This window comes from Chionomys nivalis, chromosome 7 (assembly GCF_950005125.1).
Source record: "Chionomys nivalis chromosome 7, mChiNiv1.1, whole genome shotgun sequence".
Taxonomy (NCBI): domain Eukaryota; kingdom Metazoa; phylum Chordata; class Mammalia; order Rodentia; family Cricetidae; genus Chionomys; species Chionomys nivalis.
This window is the reverse complement of record NC_080092.1, coordinates 50,852,973-50,880,128: the sequence shown is the minus strand read 5'-3', so window position 1 is coordinate 50,880,128 and position 27,156 is coordinate 50,852,973. Positions and strand designations below refer to the sequence as shown.

The window sequence follows — 27,156 nt, the reverse complement described above, 5'->3', positions numbered from 1 at the left end:
TTCTGAGTAGAAGCTTGGAGATGGGATGTAAAAGGGAGAAGGGGGGGGTGTATGAAAAATGAAATATTAAGCCAGCCATTTTGTTTTAAAAGGGGATTTTACCCCCCTCTTTCTTTATAGAGGGGGTGGCGGTGCTGGAGGGGGGGTTGTTTTAAAAATAATTTCAAGGCGGCCATCTTAGTGCCTCAGCTCTGAGAAATATTTCTGAGCGCCCCCCTCAGAATTTAAATATATTTAAAGCAACCGAGGGGGGTAGAGAGAAGTCGAAAACTTTTATATACATATATATATATAATTTTTTTAAAAACGACCTCCCTTTCTTGTTCTCTTGGGAGCAAAGAGAGAAGGGGGAAAAAGTCCTTAAATTTTTCCAAGAACATTTTTGGGGGTGGTGCGGCCCCCCTCCTCAGACGCCGGCCCCCGGGGTGGGTGTTCTGGAGGGGGGTGGCCCGGGGGCTTGGGGGGCTGGGGGAGGCGGTGAGGAGGAGGAGGACGCCGCCGCCGAGGAGGAGGAGGAGGTGGTGGTGGTAGCGGTGGGGGAGGCGGGCGGGCGGTGGGTGGGGGGGTGGTGGGGGGGCCAGAGCCACAGGATGGCTTCCCCTCTGAGGGACGAGGAGGAGGAGGAGGAGGAGATGGTGGTGTCGGAGGAGGAAGAAGAGGAGGAAGAAGAGGGCGACGAGGAGGAGGAGGAGGTGGAGGCGGCCGACGAGGACGATGAGGAGGAGGACGAAGAGGGAGTACTCGGGCGCGGGCCGGGCCACGACCGGGGCCGCGACCGCCACAGCCCCCCCAGCTGCCACCTCTTCCCGCCGCCGCCGCCGCCGCCGCCGCCACCGCCGCCCCCGCCGCCAGGTAAGCGTCCGCCAGACTCCCCGGGCCCGAGCGGAGCCGCCGGACCGGGCACCTACGGTGCGGCCGAGCCGAGGCGAGTCCCGGGCGCCTGGCCGGTCCAGACGGGCCCCGCGGTCCGGGCGGCAGCGGCCTCGGGGCCAGGCCTCCTCCCCTCCCCCGCCGCACCCCTCCCCCGCCGCTACCGCGGTCGCCGCCGCCGCCCGGGCTGGAGAGCGCTGGGAGCGAGCTGCGCGCGCGGACCGGGCCACTTGGTCGCGGCTTTCGGGGGAGGAGATCTTTTTTTTTTTTTTTCACCCTCGGCGGGGAGGGGGTAGGCAGGAAACGGCCGCGGCGAAGCCGGGGCCCCCTCCCAGGCCGAGCGAGGGACCGCGGAGACCCCGGCGACCGGACGGCGGCGTGGGGGGAGGGGCGCGTGGGGGAGGGGCGGCCGCGTGAGCGCCCCTCGGGCTCGGCCCCGGTGGGGTCACACTGAAGCTGAGTGGGGTTCCGTGGGTGGCGCCGACGGCCACCCGACGTCCTCCGCACGGGACTTGGGCAGGCAGAGGTGGGACGGTGGCCGGCGGACCAGCCCCTCCACCTGCAGGGACTTTGGTGCCCGCCAACTCAGGGGCGTGCGGTGGCACGCGGGGGAGGGGGCGTGTGAATGTTTGTGGCGGCTGATGACTAGGGGCAGGTGGTGACCACACTCCACGCAGACCACTTCCTGGAGTAAGACTTAGACCTACCCTCCCTCCCCTACCCCCAGCTGGCCGTGGAGATCTCAGGTCACTTCAGATTAGGGGAGACAGGAGAGTGTCTGGGGAGCCTGATGCCCCGGGCCCCACCCTCGGCATCTCTGCCCCAGGCTCTTTTGTGTCAAGTGCAGGCCCCCCTCCCCCGTGACCCCGTCAGTCTGGGGTGGCCGAACTGCCCAGCTGTGACTCTCACGTGGCTGCCATTCACTGTCACTCTTTTGATGAAACCACCCACCCACACACCCTGACCACGTTGGGGGGCGTGAACTGCCCACCCAGCTGCTCTGTGCTTGACCGTCACTCAGCACCCTTCTCCGAGATGACAAGTCATCGGGCACTCTGAGCAGCACGTCCAGCTGTGCTGGGGACAGACGTCCAGCAGACCCCCCTCCCCCGGTGGAGCGATTTCTGTCTTCTTTAGGATAGGTGCCCGTAACCTCTGACTGGGGACATCCACACCCCCAAGTCTCTGGCGGCCGAGCAGCACAAATGCACCAAACTTCCAAACGTTATTTGTGAAACTATCATATTGGCCAGTGTGACTTTGTGTTGCACATGTTGAGATAGCCTTTGGAGAGGGGGTATAAATGTGTTTAATGCTTTTCTGGGGAAAGGTCGTTACCCCTGCTAGGCTTACCCGAAAAAGGGGGAAAGTTTAGAAAAAAAGTTATTCCACGGAGCCCGCAGAATTCGCTTGGAGGGCGGAGGGTGGGGGAAGGAATGAAAGAATCTGGGGAGAGGGCTGCCCGCAGGGCTGCCTGCGGCAAGGTGTGAAAAAGAGGGGAAAGAGGTTCGTCAGGTGAGTCTGGGGACCGGTAACTCTCGCCTGACTCTTCGGAACTCGGGTCTGGTTTTGATCCCAGGAACCGTGTGCCTGTAAGAGAGGAGAATGAACGAGTCTAAGGTCGACATGGGTCTTTGTGTGGCGTCCTCCCTCCCCCTTCTTTGCTTTCTGAACCCTTGAGAAACGTCAAATGCTTTTACATTTTTTATATTTGAAATAAAACCTCACCTCCTCTGTCTCCCGGGGCAAGTTCATCCCCCATTCCAGCCCTCCAAGTCAAATAAGTGACCCAGATACACCCCCTCAGATGACTTTCTGAGGCAAAACTTTCGAAAAAATATTTTTAGCGTACTCATTATCCGTCTACCCAAGTGTGGGGAAAATAAGTCTCCTCTAAGGAGCCCTGTTCAGGCTGCCCGCCCTCGTCTCTTTCTGGAATATGAATTTGTACTCGTGAGAGCCTTCCATTGTTTTTCATTGCGACTGCTTTGATTCTCACCATTTTGTTTTACATTCTTACCCAAGACCAATTTTTATCCCTTCCCCCCTCGCTCCAGTCTCCTTACATTGTTAAACGTTTAAAATAATAGCATTCGTGTTGGTGGGGGAAGGGAGCAGGAAGCTAAAGAAAAAAAAAAACCTCATTTCTTCCCCCTCCCCCTTCTGGCAAGTCTAGAGAAATAATATAACATAATATATAGATGTGATTCCTTGGGGGGTGCGGATGGGGGTGGGGAAATGATTGTGGGTGGTGCGGAAAATTCTGGTAGTTTCTTTGCAAAAGGTCTGAACATACAAACCCACCTCCTGCATTCAGTACGCATGTGCGGCAGACCTATTATGGAGGTTCGTTGTGGGGGAGGGAGGGGAATTTGAGAAAAAAATAAATATAAGTGTGAGAGATTGATGGCGAGATTAGGAGAGAGGGGCGGGAGGAACGCTCTCACCCAGGCTCCTCCCACAGGCCCTCCCGCCAGACTCCGCCCTCGCCCTCCCCACCTTCCCGAGATCTGAGCCGGGATGTGGGAGAGTCTGGGCTCGCGGCCAGCATTGAGAAGCTGCTGAGACAGAGGTTGGGGCTTAGATTTGCTTTATTACCCTCCCTTGCCTCTCCTCGCCTTTCTTCCCCTCTGCTGGCCACCGATGTCGGCCTAAAACCAAGAACCTCCTGCTGGACTGGGTGGGAAGTGGAGTTCACAGGCTTACTCGCCCCACACACCCAGGGTGACCCGGCGGGCCACTTCCCTGATCCTTAGCCAGTTGGCGTAGCCTGGCCTGCCCTTGCCACTTGCCCCGCGGTCTTCGTTTCCATGTACGTGTTAACCCAAGTCCCTAGAGTTAAGGGGAGCCAGCTGCTGGGCATGACGTCTGACGTCCTGTTACAGCCCTGGATCAGTTTTCACACACGGCCTCTCGGCAGGCAGCCTCTTTGCATACCCACACCCCCATCTTAGAGTGTCTTCGCTCACAGGGACACGGGATGGTGGAGGTAGAAGGAAAGGTAGCATCAGATCGGAAACCCAGGCCTGGGGTGTTAATTGTGGCTAATTTTCTTGGCTGTTAAGAGGAGGATTGTGTGTCCTAGAGCAAGAGCCTGGGCCAAGCCCTGGCTTTCCCCTTTGGCTGCAGCTGCCTTTCCTTGGACAAGACAGGTCTGGCTGGTTAGTCTAGTGATTTGTGGGGGTGGTAGGTGAACCAGAGCACCGTTTCTGTGTGACATCCGTTTGTGGGGCATTAGGGCTTGTTCTGCAAGAAACCACTCTGGTCTCCAAGCTTCAGCAGACTGGCAGGGGTCAGGGAGAATGGGGTGGTGGGATATCAGAGAAGGACCCGTCCTGAGCCCTTTGTCAGAAACTTCTGGGGAGAGAGCCAGGGACATAGCTATGCTGAAGCAAGTACAGGTGTGTGTGTGTGTGTACATGCGTGTGTGTGTAAATGAATTTGAGACTGCACATGTCACGTGTGTCTGTCTGTGATTATATCCTTGTTTGTGTCCCCGTAATGTGTGTATGTGTATGTGTGAGCGTGTGTGTGTGCATGTCTGAGAAAAATACAGAAGTGAAAGGTAAGGCCATGGATAAAGGGCACAGCCTCTGGGAAGAGATTTAGAGGCAGACTCCAGTCCTCTGGGAGAAGGACTGTTCAGGGAATTGCGCAGACTTCGTTTTGTTGAGTTAGGGTATGAAGGAGGCAGGTACTGGTCCCGTGGGCAAGAGGGTAGAATGACTAGCTGAGAATTTCTTTTGCTCCAGTGCTGTGTTGGGGTGATTATTCAAGAAAATGTAAATAGAGGCCTCCCTCTTGGCAAAAAGGATGTCAGAGCCCCAGGGTGTTAGTGTGAGAACCCGGGTGTCCACCTTTGGCTCTCCCTTCTCAGCATCTGGCTTAGGGAGCTGCCAGCTTGTGTCTCCCTACTCCAAGTGCTGGGGTCAGGCCAGGCCAGCAGCTGGGCATGGCTTCCCCAGTTCCTGGGCAAGCTGCCAGCTGGCAAAGTGAGGGGGAAGGCAGGAGGAGCCCTGGCGAGGACTGAAAGAACCTGCCACAGTCTGAGCCGGTGGCCTAGAGTCTGGTCCCTTGTTAGTAGGAGGGGAGAAAAGGGAGTGGCTTGGCTGCTTTTCCTTTCTGACCCTTGACCTCCCATTCAGAACCAGAGGATCCCAGAGTACTAGAAACACTCTGTTTGCATCCGTTGGAGGGCAGTGAAATTTAGAGGAATTAATGCTTGGGTTCCTAGAGAGTGTGACTAAGTCGGCAAGAAAGGGGACAATAAAGAACCTCAGGGATTCGGGTGCTCCAAGTTTAGGTTTTCTGGTGCTTTTCTCTCCAAAGATAAGGATGATATCCGGCTGCTGCCTTCAGCATTGGGTGTGAAGAAGAGAAAGCGAGGACCCAAAAAGCAGAAGGAAAACAAGCCAGGCAAGCCCCGGAAACGCAAGAAGCTCGTGAGTACCAAGGGTCCCTTATGCTGTAACAAGGTGGGGTCCCCTTCCCAGAGACGACATCTTCTCTGAGCAAAGGTGTTCTTAAAGTCAAAAGGCTCCACTCCCTCCCTCCTTTATTTCATCTACATCTCCTGGACCTGGAACCCTAACCTCACGTGCTCCAAGCTGGTAAAGCATCCAGCTTTCACTGTAACTGGCCCTGCAATCTGAAAGAAACAGTTGAGAGCTCGCTGGCTTGCCGAGGGACAGCTCAGTGGTACAGAACTTGCCTTACATGCTTAAGTCTTGGGTTTAATTCCCAATACAGAGGGAAGAAGAAAACCACGGTCTTGGAAGAAGATTACTTGAATTCAGAGCCTAGAAGTCCTCTGTTTTCCTGGGCAGTTTAGTTAGCTCCCCGTGCCTCAATTTCCTCTGTAAAAAAGTGAATAACTATAGATCAATTACTGTTTCATGGGATAGTTGTAAAGATGGAAAGAGATAAAATATGTTTTGTGCTAAGAACAGTTCTTGGCACATGGCAAGAAGGAATAGATGTTATTTTTGTTTCTCTTCCTTAGGACAGTGAAGAGGAATTTGGCTCAGAGCGAGATGAGTACCGGGAGAAGTCAGAGAGTGGAGGCAGCGAATATGGAACTGGACCAGGTCGGAAACGAAGAAGGAAGCACCGAGAAAAAAAAGAGAAAAAGACAAAGAGGAGGAAAAGGGGAGAAGGAGATGGGGGGCAAAAGGTGAGTACAGTTAGGAAGAGTGAGGGGTCTGCATCAGAGGTGCAGGTGAAGAGGGGTGCGGCCAGAACTGGGGTTGGTAAAGCACGGGGCCTGGGCTGCGGAGGGGTCAGGAAGTTGGTGGAGACTGAGTGAGACATTGATGGGTGAGAGGAGAGGGGCCAAGCGCCCCACTTTACCCCCCACACCCGCTGTCCCCATCAGCAGGTAGAACAGAAGTCATCAGCTGCGCTGCTTCTGACCTGGGGCTTGGAGGATGTGGAGCACGTGTTCTCCGAGGAGGACTACCACACGCTCACCAACTATAAAGCCTTCAGTCAGTTCATGAGGTACGGGGAGAATGGTTAATATTGGGGTGCGGGCTGGGCCTCTCTGGAATCTACTTAAAATCTAAGAAAATGCTTTCAGAGAAATTCACGGCATATGCACACATTTTGCACGTAATTTCAGTCTACTCTTGGTTTGGGATCTGTCAATTCCAGCTAAGAGTCTGTCTTTCCTTAAGATTGTGAGGGGAGAAGTCATGAGTCTAGTACTACATTAGAAAACTTTCCAGAACTAGAAGGTAGTGAGGACAGGAAGGATCGAGTCTTCTGCTCCAATAGTTCCATTTTCCTCGCCGTAGCTTCTCTAGACTAGACCTGGGTGACACCGTTGTCTAAGAGTTTTTATTTCAAGTCTTTACAACCTTTTCTTTAGTCCTAGAAACAACACATCATGCATTGGTAGCAGTGGGATTTTAGCTATGGAGGAAGCCCATACTGAGGTTTAACACAGCAGTTTAGTGCCTTGGCTTCCACTTGGGCAGGATACTTAATTTCTTTGGTGCTCAGTGTCCTTATCTGTAAACTAGAAATGATACATACTTTGTAGGAGCCCGTGTGGATTTGGTGGGAAGTTGAATGCAAAGCCTTTTGCACCTAGACTCAAAACCTTTGGTACCCAGACTCAAGAGATGCTAACTGGTAGCTGTCCTTAGTGATGTCTTGCTTATACCCCTGCTAGAGACAGCCTGCTTCCCAGCACTGAGCGTTGCAGGTGTCCTCATAGGATTTTCACACACACACCTCTGAAGAAGATGCAATGTCTGTCTCTTTCAAACTATCCCAAGGGAGGCTGGGCGGTGGTGGTGCACGCCTTTAATCCCAGCACTCAAGAAGCAGAAGCAGGTGGATCTCTGTGAGTTCGAGACCATCCTGGTCTACAGAGCAAGTTCCAGGACTGCAGGGCTATACAGAGAAACCCTGTCTCAATAAACACACACACACACACACACACACACACACACACACACACACACACAAACTATCCCAAAGGAAACTTTCTTCAAGTTCCATAGAATTCAGTAAAATGTAGAAAAATCAAAGCGAGAGTGCCGTTGTGCCACTGTGAGGATGGTGCGCAACAGGATCTATTTTCCTTTTCTTTTTGCTTAATTTATTACTTAAATTAATGTTTTTCTTAATAGGACATATTCCCCCCACCCAGGATAGTTAGCACAGACTTAATTGATATGGGGAGATGGCAGTATTCCCAGACCATCTGTGAAAGGTCTGGATTTTCTGCTTCTATATTTCCAGGCCCCTAATTGCTAAGAAGAATCCCAAGATCCCAATGTCGAAGATGATGACCATCCTGGGGGCCAAGTGGAGAGAGTTCAGCGCCAATAACCCCTTCAAAGGGTCAGCAGCTGCTGTGGCGGCGGCGGCAGCGGCGGCAGCAGCTGTAGCCGAGCAGGTGTCAGCTGCTGTCTCCCCAGCCACTCCCATAGCACCATCTGGACCCCCTCCTGCCCTCCCACCACCCCCTGCTCCTGAAATCCAGCCCCCACCTATCAGAAGAGCCAAAACCAAAGAGGGCAAAGGTAGGAACCCTCATCTTCCAACCTGTTTCCCTGCTTTCCAAACTGCATGGCTTCATGACTAGCTCAAGCCTTCCCAGCCTTGATTGCTGGGGGGAGAGGGGGTTGCTGCCCGTGAAGGGGACACAAGGAAAGCCGTAGCCCACGGCGCAGTCCAGAGTTCCCGTGACTCTTGTTCTTCCAGGATGTGTCATGGCCTATGGGTTTTCTCCCTTCCTCCCTATTCTCATTCAGGTCCAGGCCACAAGAGGCGGAATAAGAGCCCCCGAGTACCTGATGGACGCAAGAAGCTTCGAGGGAAGAAGATGGCACCACTCAAAATCAAGCTGGGGCTGCTGGGTGGCAAGAGGAAGAAGGCAGGCTCGGTGAGTGGCTCTTCCCTCTCTGCTAAACATCCTGGTGTCAAGGGCTGAGATCCATGGGTAGTCCATGAGGGAAGCTGAGCAGGGAACCCACAGTCTAGGGGTGGAGGAGGTGGTGAGCAGAACCCAGCATGCCTCACTGACGGCAGCGGGGCTATGGGCAGTATGCTTTCCAGAGCGATGAGGGCCCGGATCCAGAAGCTGAGGAGTCAGACTTGGACAGTGGTAGTGTCCATAGTGCCTCAGGCCGGCCTGATGGCCCTGTCCGTGCCAAGAAACTGAAGCGAGGCCGGCCAGGAAGGAAGAAGAAGAAGGGTAAGGGCTGTCCCTGTGTGAGCCCCTCTGTCCACCCTCTTCTTCCTTTGCTGTCTTTCTTACTTCAGATTTTGACTTCTCTATTCAACCCTTCTCTCTGTCTCCCCTGAATCCCTTTCTTTCTTTTTCTGTTCCCTTTGACTTGACTGGGGTATATGACAGTCCTGGGCTGTCCCGCAGTGGCCGGGGAGGAGGAGGTTGATGGCTACGAGACGGATCACCAGGATTACTGTGAGGTGTGCCAGCAGGGTGGGGAAATTATTCTGTGCGACACCTGCCCTCGTGCCTACCACCTCGTCTGCCTTGACCCTGAGCTTGACCGGGCTCCTGAGGGCAAATGGAGCTGTCCCCACTGTGTGAGTACCTGGTGCCCTCAGGGTCCCACCTATCTCTTTTCTTCTTGCTTTCTGTTATGGTCTTCTGGGCTTCTTGGCAATAGGTAAACAAGATTCTGGAATCCTGATTGGGTCCTTTCATCAAACCCTATTTCGGCAGAGCCAGTGTTTTTGGAAAATGGGGGTAACCTGTTTGGTAGGGCCCATGAGATTTCTGTGCACTTCTGGGACTCAGTCATCTTGGTTTTGCCTCAATTTTCCAGTCTCTCCTTATCTTTTCTCTCTCTCTCTCTCTCTCTCTCTCTCTCTCTCTCTCTCTCTCTCTCTCTCTCTCTCTTTCTGCTCTTGATTCCCAGGAGAAAGAAGGGGTACAATGGGAGGCCAAGGAGGAGGAGGAAGAGTATGAAGAGGAGGGGGAGGAAGGAGAGAAGGAGGAAGAGGACGATCACATGGAGTATTGCCGAGTGTGCAAGGACGGTGGGGAGCTGCTGTGCTGCGACGCTTGCATCTCCTCCTACCACATCCACTGTCTGAATCCCCCACTGCCTGACATCCCCAACGGTGAATGGCTGTGCCCGCGATGTACAGTAAGTGGGGCTCTGTCCTTAACCTCACCATTGGTCCCCAACTTTCACCCATTGCCTGGGTCCCAAACACTGAGCTTTTCCTTTCTTAGCCCCCACCCTTTGTTGTACCTTTGTCCTACCTAACAAGAGGCTCTCCTTGCCTTTTTCCTTCCGTTTTCTCTCATGTGTCCATCCTGAAGTGTCCTGTGCTAAAGGGCCGTGTTCAGAAGATCTTGCATTGGCGATGGGGGGAGCCACCTGTTGCAATGCCAGCACCCCAGCAAACAGACGGGGGTCCAGACGTCCCACCCCCTCGTCCTCTTCAAGGCAGATCAGAGCGAGAGTTCTTTGTCAAATGGGTGGGATTGTCCTACTGGCACTGCTCCTGGGCCAAGGAGCTTCAGGTACAAAGGCTATTGCTTGTCCTACCCTCAGGATTCTGCTGTCAGTCACTAGCTCGCTCCTCCCCTCTCCTCTGGGTTTCCATCTCCTTCCCCCTCGGGTTAGGCCTCAGGCCTCGCACTCTTTCTGTGGTTCTTTTGGTCTTATTTCATCTCTGTAGTTCTCACCCCTTTCCTCACGGCCTTCTCCTTCTTACTTTTTTATTTCTTATCCGTCTTTGCTGTCTTAATCCCCCTTGTCTTGCCTCTTACGTTCCTTAACTGCTCCCCCAGGCCTGGTCTTCTAACTCTGTCCTATCAGTTTTATTTATTTTTCACTATTGCTTTTATTATTCTTTGTTTTTTATCCACTTGCTTTCAAAGATCCCTTCTCTACAACTCACATGGCTAGCCTCTTCCCTGCTGCCGTTTGTCCTTTTGAATTTGGACGCTGTCTCTTCTTCCTCCCTCTCTGCTCTCTCAGCTGGAAATCTTCCACTTGGTAATGTATCGCAACTACCAACGGAAAAATGACATGGATGAGCCGCCACCCCTGGACTATGGCTCTGGTGAGGATGACGGGAAGAGTGACAAGCGCAAGGTGAAGGACCCTCACTATGCTGAGATGGAGGAGAAGTACTACCGGTTTGGCATCAAACCAGAGTGGATGACCGTCCACCGCATCATCAACCACAGGTGAGACTTGGTCCCTGGAAAGGCCCACCTGGACCATGACATGTTCTTACTCTGGCGACGGCCCTACATACACCAAATGACCACTTGAGGTTTGGTAACTGTTTCTGCAGTTCCAGTCCTTCTGGCCTTGTTCTTCTAGGGCACTTGAGAAGCCAGGAGGAAAGCCCAGCCCAGGATTCTTTATTTGTTTCTAGTAGCATAGGGCTGGGGATGGGACAGGAAAGCCAACTGTGAGTGTTCGCAGTGTAGGTTCTACTTCTGCCTAGCACTAGCTCATTTATGCCAGAGCGCGAGTGATCAGATGGGGTACTTGTCGGTTCACTCACTTGTGCCTCTACCCATGAGTGTCATATTAGACACTCAGAAATCCTGTCTGGGTCAGTGAGTGATGGGGCTCTCCGGGATGTGCTGTGATGGCTGACTTTTACATACCATCTTGAGAAGGCTAAGGTGGCAGATGCTGTGCTTGTTGGCACTTTATTTACTAGGACGCTGTGCAATGTGACCATACTATTTTTCTCTCTTGCTCCTCCTCTTGGCCTCCTGCCCAACAGTATGGATAAAAAGGGGAATTACCATTATCTTGTGAAATGGAAGGATTTGCCTTATGACCAGTCTACATGGGAGGAGGATGAGATGAACATCCCTGAATATGAAGACCATAAACAAAGCTACTGGAGACATCGGTGAGGGAGCCAGTGCAAAGAACCTGAAAACTAGGCTGCAAATGCAGTTTTATGCAGACCCAGGCCAGGGCAGTGGCAGCCTGGGCTCAGCCTTTGATGGCTTTGGTAGTAGTAGTCTGGGGAAGAGCAGTAAGATCTGGCTGGGCCTGGAAAGATGACCCAGCAGCTAAGGGCTCTTGCAGAAGATCTGAGTTTGGCGTCCACATCTGGAGGCTTACAACCTTCTGTAACTCCAGATCCAGGGAATCAGACTCCTTCTGGCCTCTAAGGGTACCCACCACACAGACATGTGCATAAAAATCACACAGACATAAATAAAAATAAACTAAATATAAAAACATGAGAAGAGGAAATGGGATCTGGTCTGAGAAATGAGTAAGAGGTTACCTGGAGAAGAAGGATTGACTCTCAAGGTATAGTGAGGGGAGAAGGCTTGGGAGAAGGCCACAGGATGGCTTAGTGGGTAAAGGTACTTGCCACTCCGCCTGACAGCCTGAGTTTCATCCCCTAGAATCCACATGGAGTGAGAGAACCATTTTCACAAGTTGTCCTCTGACCTCTGCATGTAGGTCCTGACATGTGCATGCACACACAAAATTTACATGTAGTTAGATTTAAAAAAAATCCTCGGAGAAAGAAACTGAGAGAATTTGAGCAGAGGTTTTAGGCAGAGGGAGGCAGATCTGGAATAGATTTAGGAAAGTGGGAGGGCTTCCCAGGACCAGGCCTTGCTCAGACACCCACTCTTTCCTCAGTGAGCTAATTATGGGAGAGGACCCTGCACAGCCTCGAAAGTATAAGAAGAAGAAGAAGGAGCTGCAGGGAGACGGGCCTCCCAGCTCACCTACTAATGATGTAAGTTCTCTCTCTGGTCGCTACAGCTGTGGGACTGAGTTCCCCGAAGCCATCCGCGGCTCTGAGCAGTTGCTGGTCTCCATTGTGTACTCTTGCCCTCTTCAGAGGGCTTAGGGACTTGCTGTGGGAGCTGGAGTGCTTCCAGAAGTGGAGCCCAGTTCCCTTCTGAGCTAGCCCTTCCTAGTGCTGGGTTTGCTTTAGGAGCCAAGGGGGGAAGTCTGAAGATTACAACTCAACTCAGGCCGTAGCTTAGGAAATTGTAATCCAGCTTGGGACAGAGCAGAAGAACCCTGAGCTGCTCCCTTGAACCTTGTGATGTCTTCATTCCTCAGCCTACAGTGAAATATGAGACCCAGCCACGGTTCATCACAGCCACAGGAGGCACGCTACACATGTACCAGCTGGAGGGGCTGAACTGGCTGCGCTTCTCATGGGCCCAAGGCACTGACACCATTCTGGCTGATGAGATGGGCCTGGGCAAGACCATCCAAACCATCGTTTTTCTCTACTCACTCTATAAGGAGGTGTGTGATGGAGTCTAGGCCCCGAGGGTGTGAGTCCTAGCCTAGCCTGGCATGGAGGATGGAAGGCTTTAGCAGGCAGCAGGCAGACTGGTGTGTAGTCCTAGAACCAGGATTAACGGGATTCCACTCTTGACTCCCAGGGCCACACCAAAGGTCCCTTCCTGGTGAGTGCTCCACTCTCCACCATCATCAACTGGGAACGAGAGTTCCAAATGTGGGCACCCAAGTTCTATGTGGTCACATACACGGGTGATAAGGACAGCAGGGCCATTATTCGAGAAAATGAGTTCTCCTTTGAGGATAATGCCATAAAAGGCGGGAAGAAAGCTTTTAAGATGAAGGTGAGTCTCTGTCTCCTGCTTCAAGATCCTTGGATCTCTCATTTCTTTGTTCCAACAAGGAATTCCTCTCCTTGTCTTTGTGCCTCTGTACTCTATCGTAGACTCTCTGGAAGCATGCCGGAGTCTGTCAGTACTGGGCATGGGGGTGGAAACTGAGAGCTATGGTTCTTGATAAAGGGTGGGGGCTGGGGGTGTGGGTAGATGTGTGTAAAGGGTGGGGGCTGGGGGTGTGGGTAGGTGTGTGTAAAGGGTGGGGGCCTGGGGGTGTGGGTAGGTGTGTGTAAAGGTGGGGGATGGGGGTGTGGGTAGGTGTGTGTTAAGTGGTGAGGGCTGGGGGTGTGGGTAGATATGTGTAAAAGGTGAGGGCTGGGGGTGTGGGTAGGTGTGTGTTAAGTGGCAGCTGAATGGGAAGTGGTTATGTTGGCAGAGAGAGGCTCAGGTGAAGTTCCATGTTCTCCTGACGTCATACGAGCTGATCACCATCGATCAGGCAGCACTTGGCTCCATCCGCTGGGCCTGTCTTGTAGTGGATGAAGCTCATCGACTCAAGAACAACCAGTCCAAGGTGAGTGAGGTTCCAGACGGAGCCTGTGCACCCTCATGTGTCTTGATCCTTAAATCAAATCCTTTGGGGGAGTTGTAGCCTGGAAGGAAGGTTCCTGAACTATCTGGGGACAGGACTGTGTTAGGAGAAGCTAGAGATTTGGGGGTCTCTGATCTGGAGGGAAATGGGAATTCAGGAGCTGGCAATAGGAAAATGTCTGTGAGGTGAGGCAATCACTTGCCATTGATAACCCTTTCTCCTGCCTGTCCCTGTCTCACTTTCTAGTTTTTCAGGGTCCTCAATGGCTATAAGATAGATCATAAGCTATTGCTGACGGGGACCCCGCTCCAGAATAACCTGGAGGAGCTCTTCCACCTTTTGAACTTCCTCACTCCCGAGAGGTTTAAGTAAGTGGCTCGCTAAGGGTGGTGGCAGGGAGGAAAGGCAGCACCAGGAGTTCCAGGAGAAGATTCATCTGACGTAAGAAGTAGAGCCTGAGATCAGAGCAGGGACCTCTCATCTTGTGTGTTGTTTTACTTCTGTGTCTGCTAGTAACTTGGAGGGCTTCCTGGAGGAGTTCGCTGACATATCCAAAGAGGACCAGATTAAGAAATTACATGATTTACTGGGGCCACACATGCTGCGGAGACTCAAGGCAGATGTCTTTAAGAACATGCCGGCCAAGACGGAGCTCATTGTCCGAGTGGAGCTCAGCCCCATGCAGAAGTGAGACTTGGGACAGGCTCTCTCTACTTGGGAGTGAGGTTTGGGTGATAGTATCTTTCCAAAAGTTGGGACCAAGTAGCATATTAGAAGTGGTTGCTGCTGGGAGTGGTGTCCCTTGCCTTTAATCCCAGCACTTGGGAGACAGAAGCAGATAGATCTCTGAGTTTGAGGCCAGCCTGGACTACAGTTCCAGAATAGTGAGTTTCAGGATAGCCAGGGCTACACAGAGAAACCCTGTTCCAAAAGAAAGAAAGAAGGAAAGAAGGAAGGAAGGAAGGAAGGAAGGAAGGAAGGAAGGAAGGAAGAAAGAAAAATGAAAAAGAAGTGATTCCTTTCTTATTATCCCTTGTATATCCCTATCCTGGTCTTTAGGAAATACTACAAGTACATCCTAACTCGAAATTTCGAGGCCTTGAATTCACGAGGCGGCGGGAACCAGGTGTCCCTGCTTAACATCATGATGGACCTTAAGAAGTGCTGCAACCACCCGTACCTCTTCCCTGTGGCTGCCATGGTAACATTATGAGCAGGGAGCTGAGCACCTGGCTGCTTCTCTGGGAGGGTCTGTGTTGAGCAGAGGGGTGGAGCTGGGTTGTTGGGCCCAGGTTCTGACCTTGGAAGGGTAGGAACTGAAAAGTGTGGGAGTTGTATTAAGCTTTTGGCTTCTCTAGGCAAAGTAGCAGGAGTAAGGAGTATGTTTCCTGACCCTCTTCTCCATTCCTCCACTTTTCAGGAGTCTCCAAAACTGCCCAGCGGGGCTTATGAGGGCGGGGCACTCATTAAGTCATCAGGGAAGCTTATGCTGCTGCAGAAGATGCTGAGAAAGCTGAAGGAGCAAGGACACAGAGTGCTCATCTTCTCACAGGTGCCCGTCTTGCCTGCTCTCTCCATCGCTGTCCTCTGCTGCCATTCGCCAGCCCTGTCCTCATTCCTGTGGCTGCTCTAGTATGAAAGACTGAGATCCTGCTCATAAGCATGCCTTGATTCAGGCAGGCAAGGCAACACATGCCTGTGATCCCTGAAGTTGGGATGCTGAGGCTGAAGCCAGTCTAAACATAGAGACACCCTGTATTCAAATAATGAAAAGGGAGGACAAGTGGCTGGAGAAGCTTCATTGGGAGAGCCTTTGCTAGCTTGCAGGAGGCTATGATTGATCCCTAGCTCTGGAAAACAAGATAAAATGAGGAAGGTCTGGGTTGGCTGAGGTGGTGCATGCCTCTCAGCCAGGCCGACACAGCAAATCCTCATCTGTAAACACGAAACAAAAGGCCTGACATGCCTGGCTCATCCCTGCATCTGATCCCTGTTCTAAGACTAGTATAGTCGTCAGTCTTGTGAGAAAATACAGGGAGGGAATGCTGGCACATTAGGATGTTGATGAAAGTGTCTTCCACTTTGGAGAAAGCCACAGGCCAGTTTTATGAATTTTTCAAAATATTTATAAGTTTCTCAGAAACCTTTTCATGGGTCTCAAGAGAACCCATGCCTTATAAGAAATGGTCTTAAATCAAGAGTTTGACCAGAACAGTGAGAACGTGGGAGGTGGTGTGAGTTTCCTGGGAGCTTGAAGCAGGGTGGGTTTCAGTACAAGACTTGGGGATTTGTTACTTTGGGGAACTAGACCCAAGCTACTGTTCATGACCTTTGGACTCCTACTGTCCTGTGTTTTAGATGACCAAGATGTTAGACCTTCTGGAGGACTTCCTAGACTATGAAGGCTACAAGTACGAACGCATCGATGGTGGCATCACTGGCGCTCTTAGGCAGGAGGCCATTGATCGGTTTAATGGTGAGGATGAATACTTTGGTCCCTGTGGATATGGAAGGCCTGAGAACTTCAGCCATGTCCTGGGATGGGGGATGGTGAAAACTTAGACTTTGGAGTTGGGATATAATGATTTATAGTTAGAGCATCTAGACTTAGACTTTGGAGTTGGGATATAATGATTTATAGTTAGCGCATCTAGCAGCTGGTGGTAAACTTGGCCTAATTCTCACCTCCTAGCTCCTGGTGCCCAACAATTCTGCTTCCTCCTGTCCACCCGAGCTGGGGGCCTGGGCATCAACTTGGCCACAGCTGACACTGTCATCATCTTCGATTCTGATTGGAACCCCCATAATGACATCCAGGTGGGAACCTGCACCCTAAATCCCCTCTTAACATTCAGCAGGTTGATATGGGTTTATGGAGGAGGCTGTCCTGCTCAGGTGTGGGTTTGAGGAAAAAGGAGAAGGCCTTTCCCTACCAGCCTCCTTTTCTGACCGTGTGTCAGCTTCTCTGTGCCACTCCCCTGGCTGATCCCCATCCTCTCCTGCTGCTGTAGGCCTTCAGCAGAGCCCATCGGATTGGCCAGGCCAACAAGGTGATGATTTACCGTTTTGTGACCCGAGCATCTGTGGAAGAACGGATCACACAGGTGGCGAAGAGGAAAATGATGCTGACACATCTGGTGGTGAGGCCAGGCCTGGGCTCCAAGGCCGGCTCCATGTCTAAGCAGGAGCTGGATGACATCCTCAAATTTGGCACTGAGGAGCTATTCAAGGACGAAAATGAGGGTGAGAGCTTTTTCTACAGCTTCCTGAAGGTAGTCCCTGTTCTCCTCTAAGGAAAGGACATTCTGAAGAAACAGACAGCAAACAGACAGACAAATAAACAAAAAAACCACTTCTCTCAGCCTGTGAGGGGAAAAAAAAAACCTTTCTAGTAGTCCTGAGAGAAGGGCTGGCCACCTAAGGAAACAAAGCAAAGAACCCTTGACATGCATTCCCATGTCATGGGAACGGTTCTTTCCAGGGCTCAGTGAGGAGGAAGAGTGGAGAAGCTCACCCATCCTAAGCTGCCTGATCTTCTGGCTAGAGCCTCAAGTCCTTTCTGTCCGTGTCTCTGCCAGGAGAGAATAAGGAGGAAGATAGCAGTGTGATCCACTATGACAACGAAGCCATCGCTCGACTGCTGGACCGGAACCAGGATGCAACTGAGGATACTGACGTGCAGAACATGAATGAGTATCTCAGCTCCTTCAAGGTGGCACAGTATGTTGTGCGTGAAGAAGACAAGGTGAGAGGCTTTGGGGCCACACCCTGTCTCCAAGGCCATCTCTGAAGGGCAGTGAAATTCTGCACTCTTAGTTTGGATTATTCCCTCACCCTGGCCCCCAGCAAAAAGCAGCAGGAGACCTCAAACAATTTCTCGCTCCGATAGATGAGACTGGACTTTGGAGAGAGACATGGGCACAGAAAGTTCTGAGCTACTAGAGTCTGTGGGAGGAAGCAAGGGGAAGTGGAGGAGAGATTTAGCGGAGCCAGCACATTGCAAGGAAGAGGTGATGAGAAAAGGTGCAGTGTCCAGAAGCTAGATGCAGACCCGAAGACAGGTCAGGCAGCGTTGAGCAGGATTTGGCCTATGTAGAAGAGAGAAGGAGTTTGATGCAGCCAAAGTGAGAGGGAGGCGCCAGCCTTGACTCTGCTGCCTTTCAGATTGAGGAGATCGAGCGAGAGATCATCAAGCAGGAGGAGAATGTGGATCCCGACTACTGGGAGAAGCTGCTGAGGCATCACTATGAGCAGCAGCAAGAAGACCTTGCCCGAAACCTAGGCAAGGGCAAACGGGTTCGAAAGCAGGTTAACTACAATGATGCCGCTCAGGAGGATCAAGGTGAGGGCTGCCCCTGACCAGAGATGGGAAGGGAAGATGTGATGGAGAGAGCTTTGATGGAGGTTTTGATGGAGGCCAGGGCTATATAGAGCAGGCAAGAGGCCAGTGATCTGGAAGGGTCGAGAGGAACTTTTTTAAGCCAGATGGATTTGTGGAGATTTCACTATCTAGTGACTATAGAGGAAGGCTATGAAGACCCTGGGACTTCACAGTAGTCTTAGAGTAGCTTTGACGGAAGTCCTCTGGTAAATAGGAGGTACCCAGAGACTAAAGATGGCTATGGACATAGGGCTAAAGGATGCATCTCCAGCAGGACCAAGGCCTGGGTGGAGGTGGAGAAATGTCCAGGAGGGCCCCAGTATGGTAACCGCTGACCACGGACCCCTCTGTCCTCACAGATAACCAGTCAGAATACTCAGTGGGGTCGGAGGAGGAGGATGAGGACTTCGACGAGCGTCCTGAAGGTGGCTCTTGTCTTGACTTCCTGTCTCAGCCTTTCAGTTTCACTTCCTAGCTTTCTCTAAGCCCACTTTTTTTTTCTTTTTGTGTCACATTTGGAGCATCCAGCCCTGTGCTATCAGATGCTTTCAGGTCGAGAGAGGTAGTGAAGCCTGCTGATGCATGCCTGCAGGCCCAGATACTAGGAGGCTTAGAAAGGATCGCTCAAGTTCAGGAATTGGAGGCCTGGGCAACACAGACCTCATCTGAAAGTACAAACACACATATGCCAAAACTAAACAGGAAGATTGTTATTTTACTTTCCCATGAGTAACATTGTCTCTCAGATCTTTGTTACTAATTTTTGAATATGACTTCTTTGAGCTTTGCTAGGTAGTATTGCTGACAACATGCCTGGAAGAGAATTAGAAACATGGCACAGGCTAGCCCCAGGTTTTATGTATTACGGGAATGGGTGCAGAGGAAGACTGCGGCCTTAGGGGGGGTGGTGACCACTGACCAGTGCCACCCTTCCCCTTAGGGCGTCGACAGTCAAAGAGGCAGCTCCGAAATGAAAAGGACAAGCCGCTGCCTCCCTTGCTGGCTCGAGTTGGGGGGAACATTGAGGTGAGACTCTGGCCCAGGCCCCTGCGTGGTCTCTAAGGAGAAAATGGTGGCAGTAGGAGGTGGAGAGTGGATTAGGATTGAGGACTGGGCCACCAGGGGTAGAAAGGACTTCAGACTTCTAATCAATCAATCCTGGCCCTGCCCCGCCCCACCTTCAGGTACTGGGATTCAATACCCGACAGCGGAAGGCGTTCCTTAACGCTGTGATGCGCTGGGGGATGCCGCCACAGGACGCTTTCACCACACAGTGGCTAGTGCGGGACCTGAGGGGCAAGACCGAGAAAGAGTTTAAGTGAGTGGGGTTGAATTCAGTGGGGCTCAGAGCTCTGGGTGTTCCTCTCTTGTCTTGGCTACCATATGATGTGACCTTACTCAGCTGAGTGCCACCTCCTACCTTATAACACGTCCAGGCTCAATTTCCTGGGATGTGGGCTCAGCCTACCCCACTTCCCCTCAACAGAGCCTAGAGTAAAGGGGCCAGGCCTCTCTCTCATGAGAGGGGTGTTTGAGGAAGGACCCTCACCCAGGCTCGCCTGGCCTCACATTTACTTGGCCATGATAACTTGGCAGGAGGAGCTGGTGAACAGGATGAAAAACCGACTGATGGGGCCAAGTCCCAGGAGATGCAGTGGGGGGCTGGGCTGATGGGGAAGGTCCATGGACGAGTTAGGACATGGAGCAAGATACAAGCTAGAGGCCTATGGGGAGTTAAAGTTCAGGAGGTCAGTGATCTCTGCATCTCCCTCATTGCCTGAACACCCCCTTAGACCTTGCAATCTTCCTTCTACCCCCATGCTCTTCAGGGCCTATGTGTCTTTGTTCATGCGCCATCTCTGTGAACCTGGAGCAGACGGCTCAGAAACCTTTGCCGATGGGGTCCCTCGGGAGGGGCTGAGCCGCCAGCAGGTGTTGACCCGCATTGGAGTCATGTCTCTCGTGAAGAAGAAGGTATCAGTCTTTCCTCACTCAAGCGTCTGGGCAGCTGCTTGGTCTCTTTCCTTCCTCTGTCTCTCATCTCTTCCTTCTAGGTCCGGCTGGTGTGCTACAGAGGGACTAGGGCTTCCTGCACACCAGCACCAGTTACTGACCCTTGTGCCTGCGCACTTCCTTCCTCAGGTGCAAGAGTTTGAGCACATCAATGGACGCTGGTCAGTGCCGGAGCTCATGCCCGACCCCAGTGCTGACTCCAAGCGCTCTTCCAGGGCTTCCTCCCCAACCAAAACATCTCCCACCACCCCCGAGGCGTCTACAACCAACAGTCCTTGCACCTCTAAACCTGGTAATTGGTAGTCAGGATGATGGGGGAGGAAGTGCAGTCGGATTTCAGGGTGGGAGACCCGCTTCCCCTCCTGGTTCCCCGAATTAGGCTGTTTGTGTGATTGTAATGAGATACATGAAGATGAACAACTTTATACAGGGAATAGGTTTATTTGGGCTCATGGTTTTAGAGGTTTGAGGTCAACAGCTGCATCTGGTGATCACCTTCTTGCTTGCAGAATCCCGAGGTCACACAGGATATCGCATGCTGAAATGCAGAGAGCATGCGTGTAGATTCTTCCCTCTCTGTCTTCTTAAGAGTCAACAGGATTCAGTTGTGGGGGGGCTTCACCCCTGACCTTACCCAATCCTGATTATTTCCTCCAAAACCCACCTGTAAATACTGTCCTTAGATTCAGTATCTACTGTTTTAGTACCTCACACTGGGCTTTAAAGGTCAGCACATGAACCAACCCTTGGAGAACACTTAAGCCATATCCAAACCATAGCACTCTGCCTTCCCCACAGCTACTCCCGCTCCGAGTGAGAAAGGAGATGGGATACGGACACCTCTGGAGAAGGATGACACTGAAAACCCAGAAGAGAAGCCAGAGAAGAATAGCAGGATGGGGGAAAAGATGGAGACAGAGGTGTGTGGACACCTGGATCTCTCTGAGGAGGCGGAGTGGAAGGTCTGGAGGGGTCTTGATAACTAGCTACCTTTAACTCATCTGGACTCCACTGTCCTTCACCAGGTTGATTCTCCCAGCCCAGCCCCATCACTTGGAGAACGGCTAGAACCAAGGAAGATTCTCTTAGAGGATGAAGCACCAGGGGTGACTGGAGAGGTGGAGCCTGAACCTGGGTACCGAGGAGACAGAGAGAAGTCCGGTGGGTGATTATCCCAGTGCTCTGGAGTTTCGGAGTTCCATCTTCTGGAGTTGGGATGAGAGTAACATCCTCCCTTCCTATCTTTTGACTCTTTCCACAGCCTCAGAGCCAACACCAGCAGAAAGGGGGGAGGAGAAACCGTTGGATGTACAGGAACACAGGGAGAGGCCGGAGGGGGAAACAGGGGATTTGGGCAAGAGAGGTAATGGGAGTAAGGACTGGATACCTGAGTCCCTAAGGGAATCAGGGGAGGTGGAGCCTTGGGTGGGTTGTTGTTTGTGTATTAAGTAGTCCTGGGACATAGTAGAGACTGTCCTGAGGTGTGAGCTTTGCCTTGTGTGGCCTAGCAGAGGATGTCAGAGCTGAGCGGGAGCTCCGACTTGGGCCTCCTCGAGATGAGCCACGGTCCAATGGGCGCCGTGAGGAGAAAGTGGAGAAGCCGAGGTTCATGTTCAATATTGCCGATGGTGGTTTTACAGGTGCGAGTTGTTGTCTGTTACCTGCTCCTCACTGTCCATTCTGGGCTTTCTCATTGTGCCCGAGGCTGCCTGCTCCATTGAATTCCAAGTCCTTCAGTGAGATGGTGCATGCTGACAATGGGCCTTCCCTCTCATCTCTAATACAATTTTTTGTTTTAATCCTAATGTGAGCCTGTTTTTAATTAACTTTATTTCTTACTGCCTAACATAATGTTTTCCCACTTTTTAAATTTTTTTCAGTTTTATTTTATGTGTCTGTGTGTTTACCTGCATGTATGTGTATGCACCACGTGTGTATAAACTGTTAGAGGTCAGAAGAGGGTGCTGAATCCCTGTAACTATAGTTACAGATGGTTGTGAGTTACTGGGTGGGTGCCGTGAACTGAACTCTGGTTCTCTGTATGAACAACAAGTGCTCTTAACCACTGAGCCACCTCTCTTACCCACACCCTACTCACAGTTCCTAGGGAGCATTTAGCATTCTGCCCTCATTCAGCTTTCCATCCATACAAGCCTACTGGGGTAGATGCGGGTCACAAGCCTCTGATGCTTCTCTCTTCGCAGAGCTTCACACACTGTGGCAGAATGAAGAGAGGGCAGCTATTTCCTCGGGGAAGCTCAACGAAATCTGGCACCGAAGACATGACTATTGGCTCCTGGCTGGGATCGTCCTGTATCCTTTGTACATATGTACGATTAAGAAAGGTCTCTCAGCTGGGAGAGAAGGTGTCTTGGTCATGTTTCTGTTGCTGAGATAAACAACATGACCAAAAGCAGCTTAAGGAGGAAAGGGTTTATTTCTTTTCTTTTCTTTTTTTTTCTTGATTTTTCAAGACAGGGTTTCTCTGTGGTTTTGGAGCCTGTCCTGGAACTAGCTCTTGTAGACCAGGCTGGTCTCGAACTCACAGAGATCCGCCTGCCTCTGCCTCCCAAGTGCTGGGATTAAAGGCGTGCGCCACCACCGCCTGGCCAGAAAGGGTTTATTTCATCTGACAACTTAAAATGCGTCTTCCAGGGAAGTCAGGGCAAGAACTTGAGGCAGGAACTCAAGGTAGGAACCTGGAGGCAGGAACTGATGCAGGGGCCATGGAGGAGTGATTACTGGCTTGCTCGGCCTGCTTTCTTTTCTTTCTCTCTTTTTTTTAATTGTTTTTATTGAGCTGTATATTTTTCTCCACTTCCTTTCCTTCCTTCCCCCTCCCCTTCTACCCTTTCCCATGATCCCCACGCTCCCAGTTTACTCAGGAGATCTTGTCTTTTTCTACTCCCCATGTAGAGTAGATCCATGTATGTCTCTCTTAGGGTCCTCATTGCTGTCTAGGTTCTCTGGAATTGTGAATTGTAGGCTGGTTTTCAGCCTGCTTTCTTATAGCATCCTGAACCACCTGTCTAGGGGTGGCATCACTCACAATGGGCAGGGTCTTCCCACATCAATCATTAATTAAGAAAATGCCCTATAGATTTGCCTGCAACCAGACCTTATTTTGGCATTTTCTCTATTGAGGTTCCACTCCCCATATAACTCTAATGAGAAAAACTAGCCAGGACAGAGGGGAGCTACGGGTTGAAGAAGGGTCTACACTTAGGGCAGAGACTTGTACCACAGTCTGGGGAAATCTGGCCAATAAGAAGAAATGTTCACAGTCAAGACCATTCAGTTAAATTCCTTGATAGTTCCTTTTCCTCCGCTGGCAGTCATGGCTATGCCCGGTGGCAAGACATCCAGAACGATGCTCAGTTCGCCATTATCAATGAACCATTCAAAACTGAAGCCAATAAGGGGAACTTCCTGGAGATGAAAAATAAATTCCTGGCCCGGAGGTTCAAGGTGGGGATAAAAAAAGGAAAGAAGTAGGGTGAAGAAGGCCTTGGGTCAGAAGTCATCTAAAGGAAGCGTTAGCATCTTGAGAGTTGACTGAGACCCAAGTGATGGAAACTGTGGTCTGCATTGGAGTGCATGTGGCATTTCCTGGGCCAAGAGTGGGGATGGAGTAGCTCTCTAGTGCTGTGTCCTGTCCCTCTGCTCACCTCTGTATTCACCTCTATCCTGTGCCCTTAGCTCCTGGAGCAGGCGCTGGTGATTGAGGAGCAGCTGCGGCGGGCGGCCTACCTGAACCTGTCACAGGAGCCAGCGCACCCCGCCATGGCCCTCCACGCCCGCTTTGCCGAGGCCGAGTGCCTAGCCGAGAGCCACCAGCACCTCTCCAAGGAGTCGCTGGCAGGGAACAAGCCAGCCAACGCCGTCCTGCACAAGGGTAAGGGCCGCGGTGGCCCCGCGCGGGGGAGGGCCCACAACGCTGCGTAAGTCTTCACCCCGCACCCCTTAAAATCTACCCACACCCCTTGGCCCCTTACCCCTCTACCCTCTGAACCACTCCCCTCTGACCTCTAACCCCACCTCTGACCCAGCTGGCATCCTTTTGGGTTTTAACCTTTATTCCTTGTCCAAGCCCATTCTCCCTACCTGATAGATAGGGTTCACATCAGTGACCAGTAGGTACCAGTCACCTCATTCAGTGAGACCTCATCCCTGGGAGTGCGCCCACATGATTGTACCTGCCACGATCCTGATAGCTTTAGCTTGTGTGTTTATACACAAATTTTCTTAGCTTTGATACCACGGATCACTATCTTAGCACCTCATTTATCCCATGAAGTAAAAATTTCTGCCTATCCACCTTTGACTGTACCCCATAAAACTTTCCTTAACCCTCAACCTCTTCTCCCATATCCTTCTACCTTGATAATTGTAGCTTAAGTCCCAGAGCCATCTTAACCACCTAACAGAACATGTCTGCCTTAGGTCCTTCTGTGTAATGCTGACCCTTAACTTCCCTCCCCCATTATGTATTAAAACCTATTCCTTAAATCATACTACCCCATGCCTCCTGTTTCCTCCCCACGATCCCCAACCCCTAAGCCTCCCTTTTCCCGTATGGGATGTTCTGACAACCCCCGACCCCATGTCTTCCAATGTCTTTCCCTTCCTCTTTTCCATATTCCTTCCTCTTCTTTATTTCCATCTGTCCTATGTGGTATCTGGCCTGAAACTTTCCTCCTCTGAATCACTCTTTTTCTGTCTACTTCCTGTCATTTTTGTTACTTGGTCTGTGGTCCTTTCATGTCTGTGTCCTCTCTTTCTGACTGTACTTGTCCATCTGACTGTCACTTTTTCTGGCTCCATCTCTCTCTTTCCATCTTTCTCTTGCTCTTCTTTCTCTGTGGCCCGGGCCCCAGTTCTGAACCAGCTGGAGGAGTTGCTGAGCGACATGAAGGCGGATGTGACCCGCCTGCCAGCCACGCTGTCCCGAATACCCCCCATCGCAGCCCGCCTTCAGATGTCCGAGCGCAGCATCCTCAGCCGGCTGGCCAGCAAGGGCACAGAGCCTCACCCCACACCGGTAACCCTCTTTCCCTAATTTGTTACCCTGTCAGTGCCCCTTCCACACACACACACACACACACACACACACACCACACACACACACACACACACACTCCATCAGAATTCTACATATGTGGAGAAACAACCTGTTACAGTAGGCTTCACCTTGAATCTCCCTGCCTGCACCACAACCTCTAGTCATTCTGGAGCATCATTCCTCTCCTCTAGACTATGGACTAACTAACCTCAGCTTGCTCTCTATTCCAGGCCTTTCCCCCGGGTCCTTACGCCACTCCACCGGGATACGGGGCAGCCTTCAGCGCCGCACCCGTAGGGGCCCTGGCCGCCGCAGGCGCCAATTACAGCCAGATGCCTGCCGGGTCCTTCATCACAGGTTAGATGTGGTTCTGACTCCTTGCTTCTCCCTCACTTCTGCCAAACTTCGTCCCTGCTTGACTTCCTTGTCCTGCTTTAAACCCGTCTCTCTTCCTTGTAAGTGTCTACTGTTTTATGGAAGAGTAGTTCTGGGCTTGTTACAGCCATTCCTTGTATCTCTTCTTCTATCCCCGTGACAAAACTCTCCAGCAGTCAGGAGGCCGAGGCAGGATTCCTGAGAGTCCTCAGGACAGCCTGGGCTGTGTGAGAAAGCATCCTGGTGTGGTGGCTCATGCATTTAATCCCAGCACTTGGGATATCTCTGAGGCCATGTGGAGAGACTCTTTCTCAAACAAAACAAAACTGAGAAACCCAAAGCCTCACCCACTCGAACTCCCTCTACCTGGTTTCCTTAGAGAAGTGAATGTGAATTCAGAAAGGCTGGGGAGTCAAACCTGGCCGCATCCTGGCACAAGAGGAATCTGAGGAGGAGGGTCCCTCCAGTCATTCTACGTTTATAAGACGAGTCAGAGTGACAGGAAGTGACATGGCAGTAAGGATAGGCTGACCTTTCCTAACTTGTCTCCCCAAACAGCCACCACCAACGGCCCTCCAGTGCTGGTGAAGAAAGAGAAGGAAATGATGGGGGCGCTGGTGTCAGATGGGCTGGATCGGAAGGAGCCCCGAGCAGGGGAGGTGATCTGTATAGACGACTGACTGGGTCTCAGGCCTGCCCTTCACCCAGGCCCCGGCCCCGGAGCCGACCCACATCTCAGGCCTTGGGGCCTGCTGCCAACCCTCCACCCTCCCCACCCCTTGGGCCACCGCTGGGCTAGGAGCCCTTTCGCCCCTCTCTAACTTCTCCCTTCAAGAAGGACCCCTATCTCTCTCCACCTCCACACACCTTTCCCACCAAACCTTGAAGACTGTGCTGGTGTGAAGAGGCCTGGGCGGGAGATGGTTAGCAGGGTCTTCCAGTACCCTTACTCCCCACACCAAATACACAGCTTCCCACTAAATGATTGTCGGGAGGGAAGAGGTGGCACCTCCCCAGTCCTTTCCTGCAGTACCACCTCTGCCTCCTGCCAAAGTGGGGGGATTAGCCTTGCCTGGCCTGTAGGAACTTTGTGAGAAGAACAACAGAGAGGAGGGGACTTCATTAGAGGGATGGAAATAGCACCGGAGAAAGAAGGGGAGAGGAGAGGTGGCTGCCTCTTCCACATGGAGAGTGCAGCTGCGAGAGAGGGAGCTGACTGCTGTTCAGCCTCAGAATAAAGGCGCTGTTTGGTGGCTCAGTCACCTTGTGTGTACCAGCATCTTGCGTTAGGAACCTTTCTCCTCCCTAGGGACCAAGGACCATGGACCTCCCCCCCCCCCCAAAGAGTAACGGTTGGGTGATAATCCCCCAAGCCAAAGAGGAGCTTCCCAACCTGTTCTAGGAACCCTAGAAAGGGTGGGAGAGAATACAGAGGGCCACACATGGGGGAAGACCCCCACTCTGGGGCTCAGGTTTCTGGGGGACTTAAATCCTCCCTCCTCAAGGCCTGGATACAGACTAAATTTGAGTAGGTCAGGCCAGGCGCCTAGTCAGGAGACTACCTTGCCTGTGGGACCAGAGCAACATAGTGGCTAACAGGCTAGGGAGATATGGGCACATTCCCCTCCACGGAGGGGCCAGGGAGCGGCAGTTTGCATGGGGAACCCCCACTTCCTCCTTGCTGCCCCTTTCCCAGTCTCTTCGCTCCCACTCCTGGGCTGTCCCAATCCCCTCTTCTGTATCAGGTTATCAGTTGTACATATAAATTATACTTTCCTTTC

General features: G+C 52.0%; 1 protein-coding gene and 1 non-coding gene across 9 annotated transcripts; both read left to right on the top strand.

Annotated features, from left to right (window-relative positions):
- Positions 1–578: 578 nt before the first annotated feature.
- On the top strand, positions 579–27,156 carry Chd3 (chromodomain helicase DNA binding protein 3). Of its 8 annotated transcripts, none has more exons than XM_057773664.1 (40): positions 579–852; positions 5,200–5,312; positions 5,873–6,043; positions 6,248–6,369; positions 7,621–7,904; positions 8,136–8,266; positions 8,428–8,578; positions 8,759–8,934; positions 9,270–9,500; positions 9,680–9,883; positions 10,344–10,555; positions 11,110–11,241; positions 11,997–12,096; positions 12,429–12,620; positions 12,761–12,961; positions 13,389–13,526; positions 13,791–13,912; positions 14,058–14,231; positions 14,604–14,745; positions 14,965–15,096; positions 15,903–16,020; positions 16,237–16,361; positions 16,556–16,787; positions 17,123–17,289; positions 17,709–17,886; positions 18,285–18,350; positions 18,866–18,951; positions 19,110–19,243; positions 19,755–19,899; positions 20,068–20,230; positions 20,737–20,858; positions 20,964–21,099; positions 21,200–21,301; positions 21,447–21,578; positions 22,143–22,251; positions 23,274–23,406; positions 23,638–23,833; positions 24,816–24,979; positions 25,231–25,357; positions 25,934–27,156. In XM_057773664.1, exons 1-40 carry the CDS (start codon positions 591–593, stop codon positions 26,053–26,055), a joined length of 6,147 nt encoding a protein of 2,048 aa, XP_057629647.1. In that variant the 5' UTR covers positions 579–590; the 3' UTR covers positions 26,056–27,156. The 8 variants fall into 8 exon arrangements, with proteins under 8 accessions (XP_057629647.1, XP_057629642.1, XP_057629643.1 ...); XM_057773659.1 differs by having other exon boundaries at positions 8,741–8,934; positions 23,638–23,879; XM_057773660.1 differs by having other exon boundaries at positions 6,245–6,369; positions 8,440–8,578; positions 8,741–8,934; positions 23,638–23,879.
- On the top strand, positions 19,360–19,498 carry LOC130878891 (small Cajal body-specific RNA 21). The gene has a single exon (XR_009057507.1). It is a non-coding gene; the product is annotated as a small Cajal body-specific RNA 21 (non-coding RNA).

Bases quoted from the DNA above. Each gene is read 5' to 3' on its own strand.
- Chd3 (XM_057773657.1), top strand. From the start codon at position 591: ATGGCTTCCCCTCTGAGGGACGAGGAGGAGGAGGAGGAGGAGATGGTG. The intron at 5,313-5,872 runs GTGAGTACCAAG...TCTCTTCCTTAG, and splicing joins CCCGGAAACGCAAGAAGCTC to GACAGTGAAGAGGAATTTGG. The intron at 17,290-17,708 runs GTGAGAGGCTTT...GCTGCCTTTCAG, and splicing joins TTGTGCGTGAAGAAGACAAG to ATTGAGGAGATCGAGCGAGA.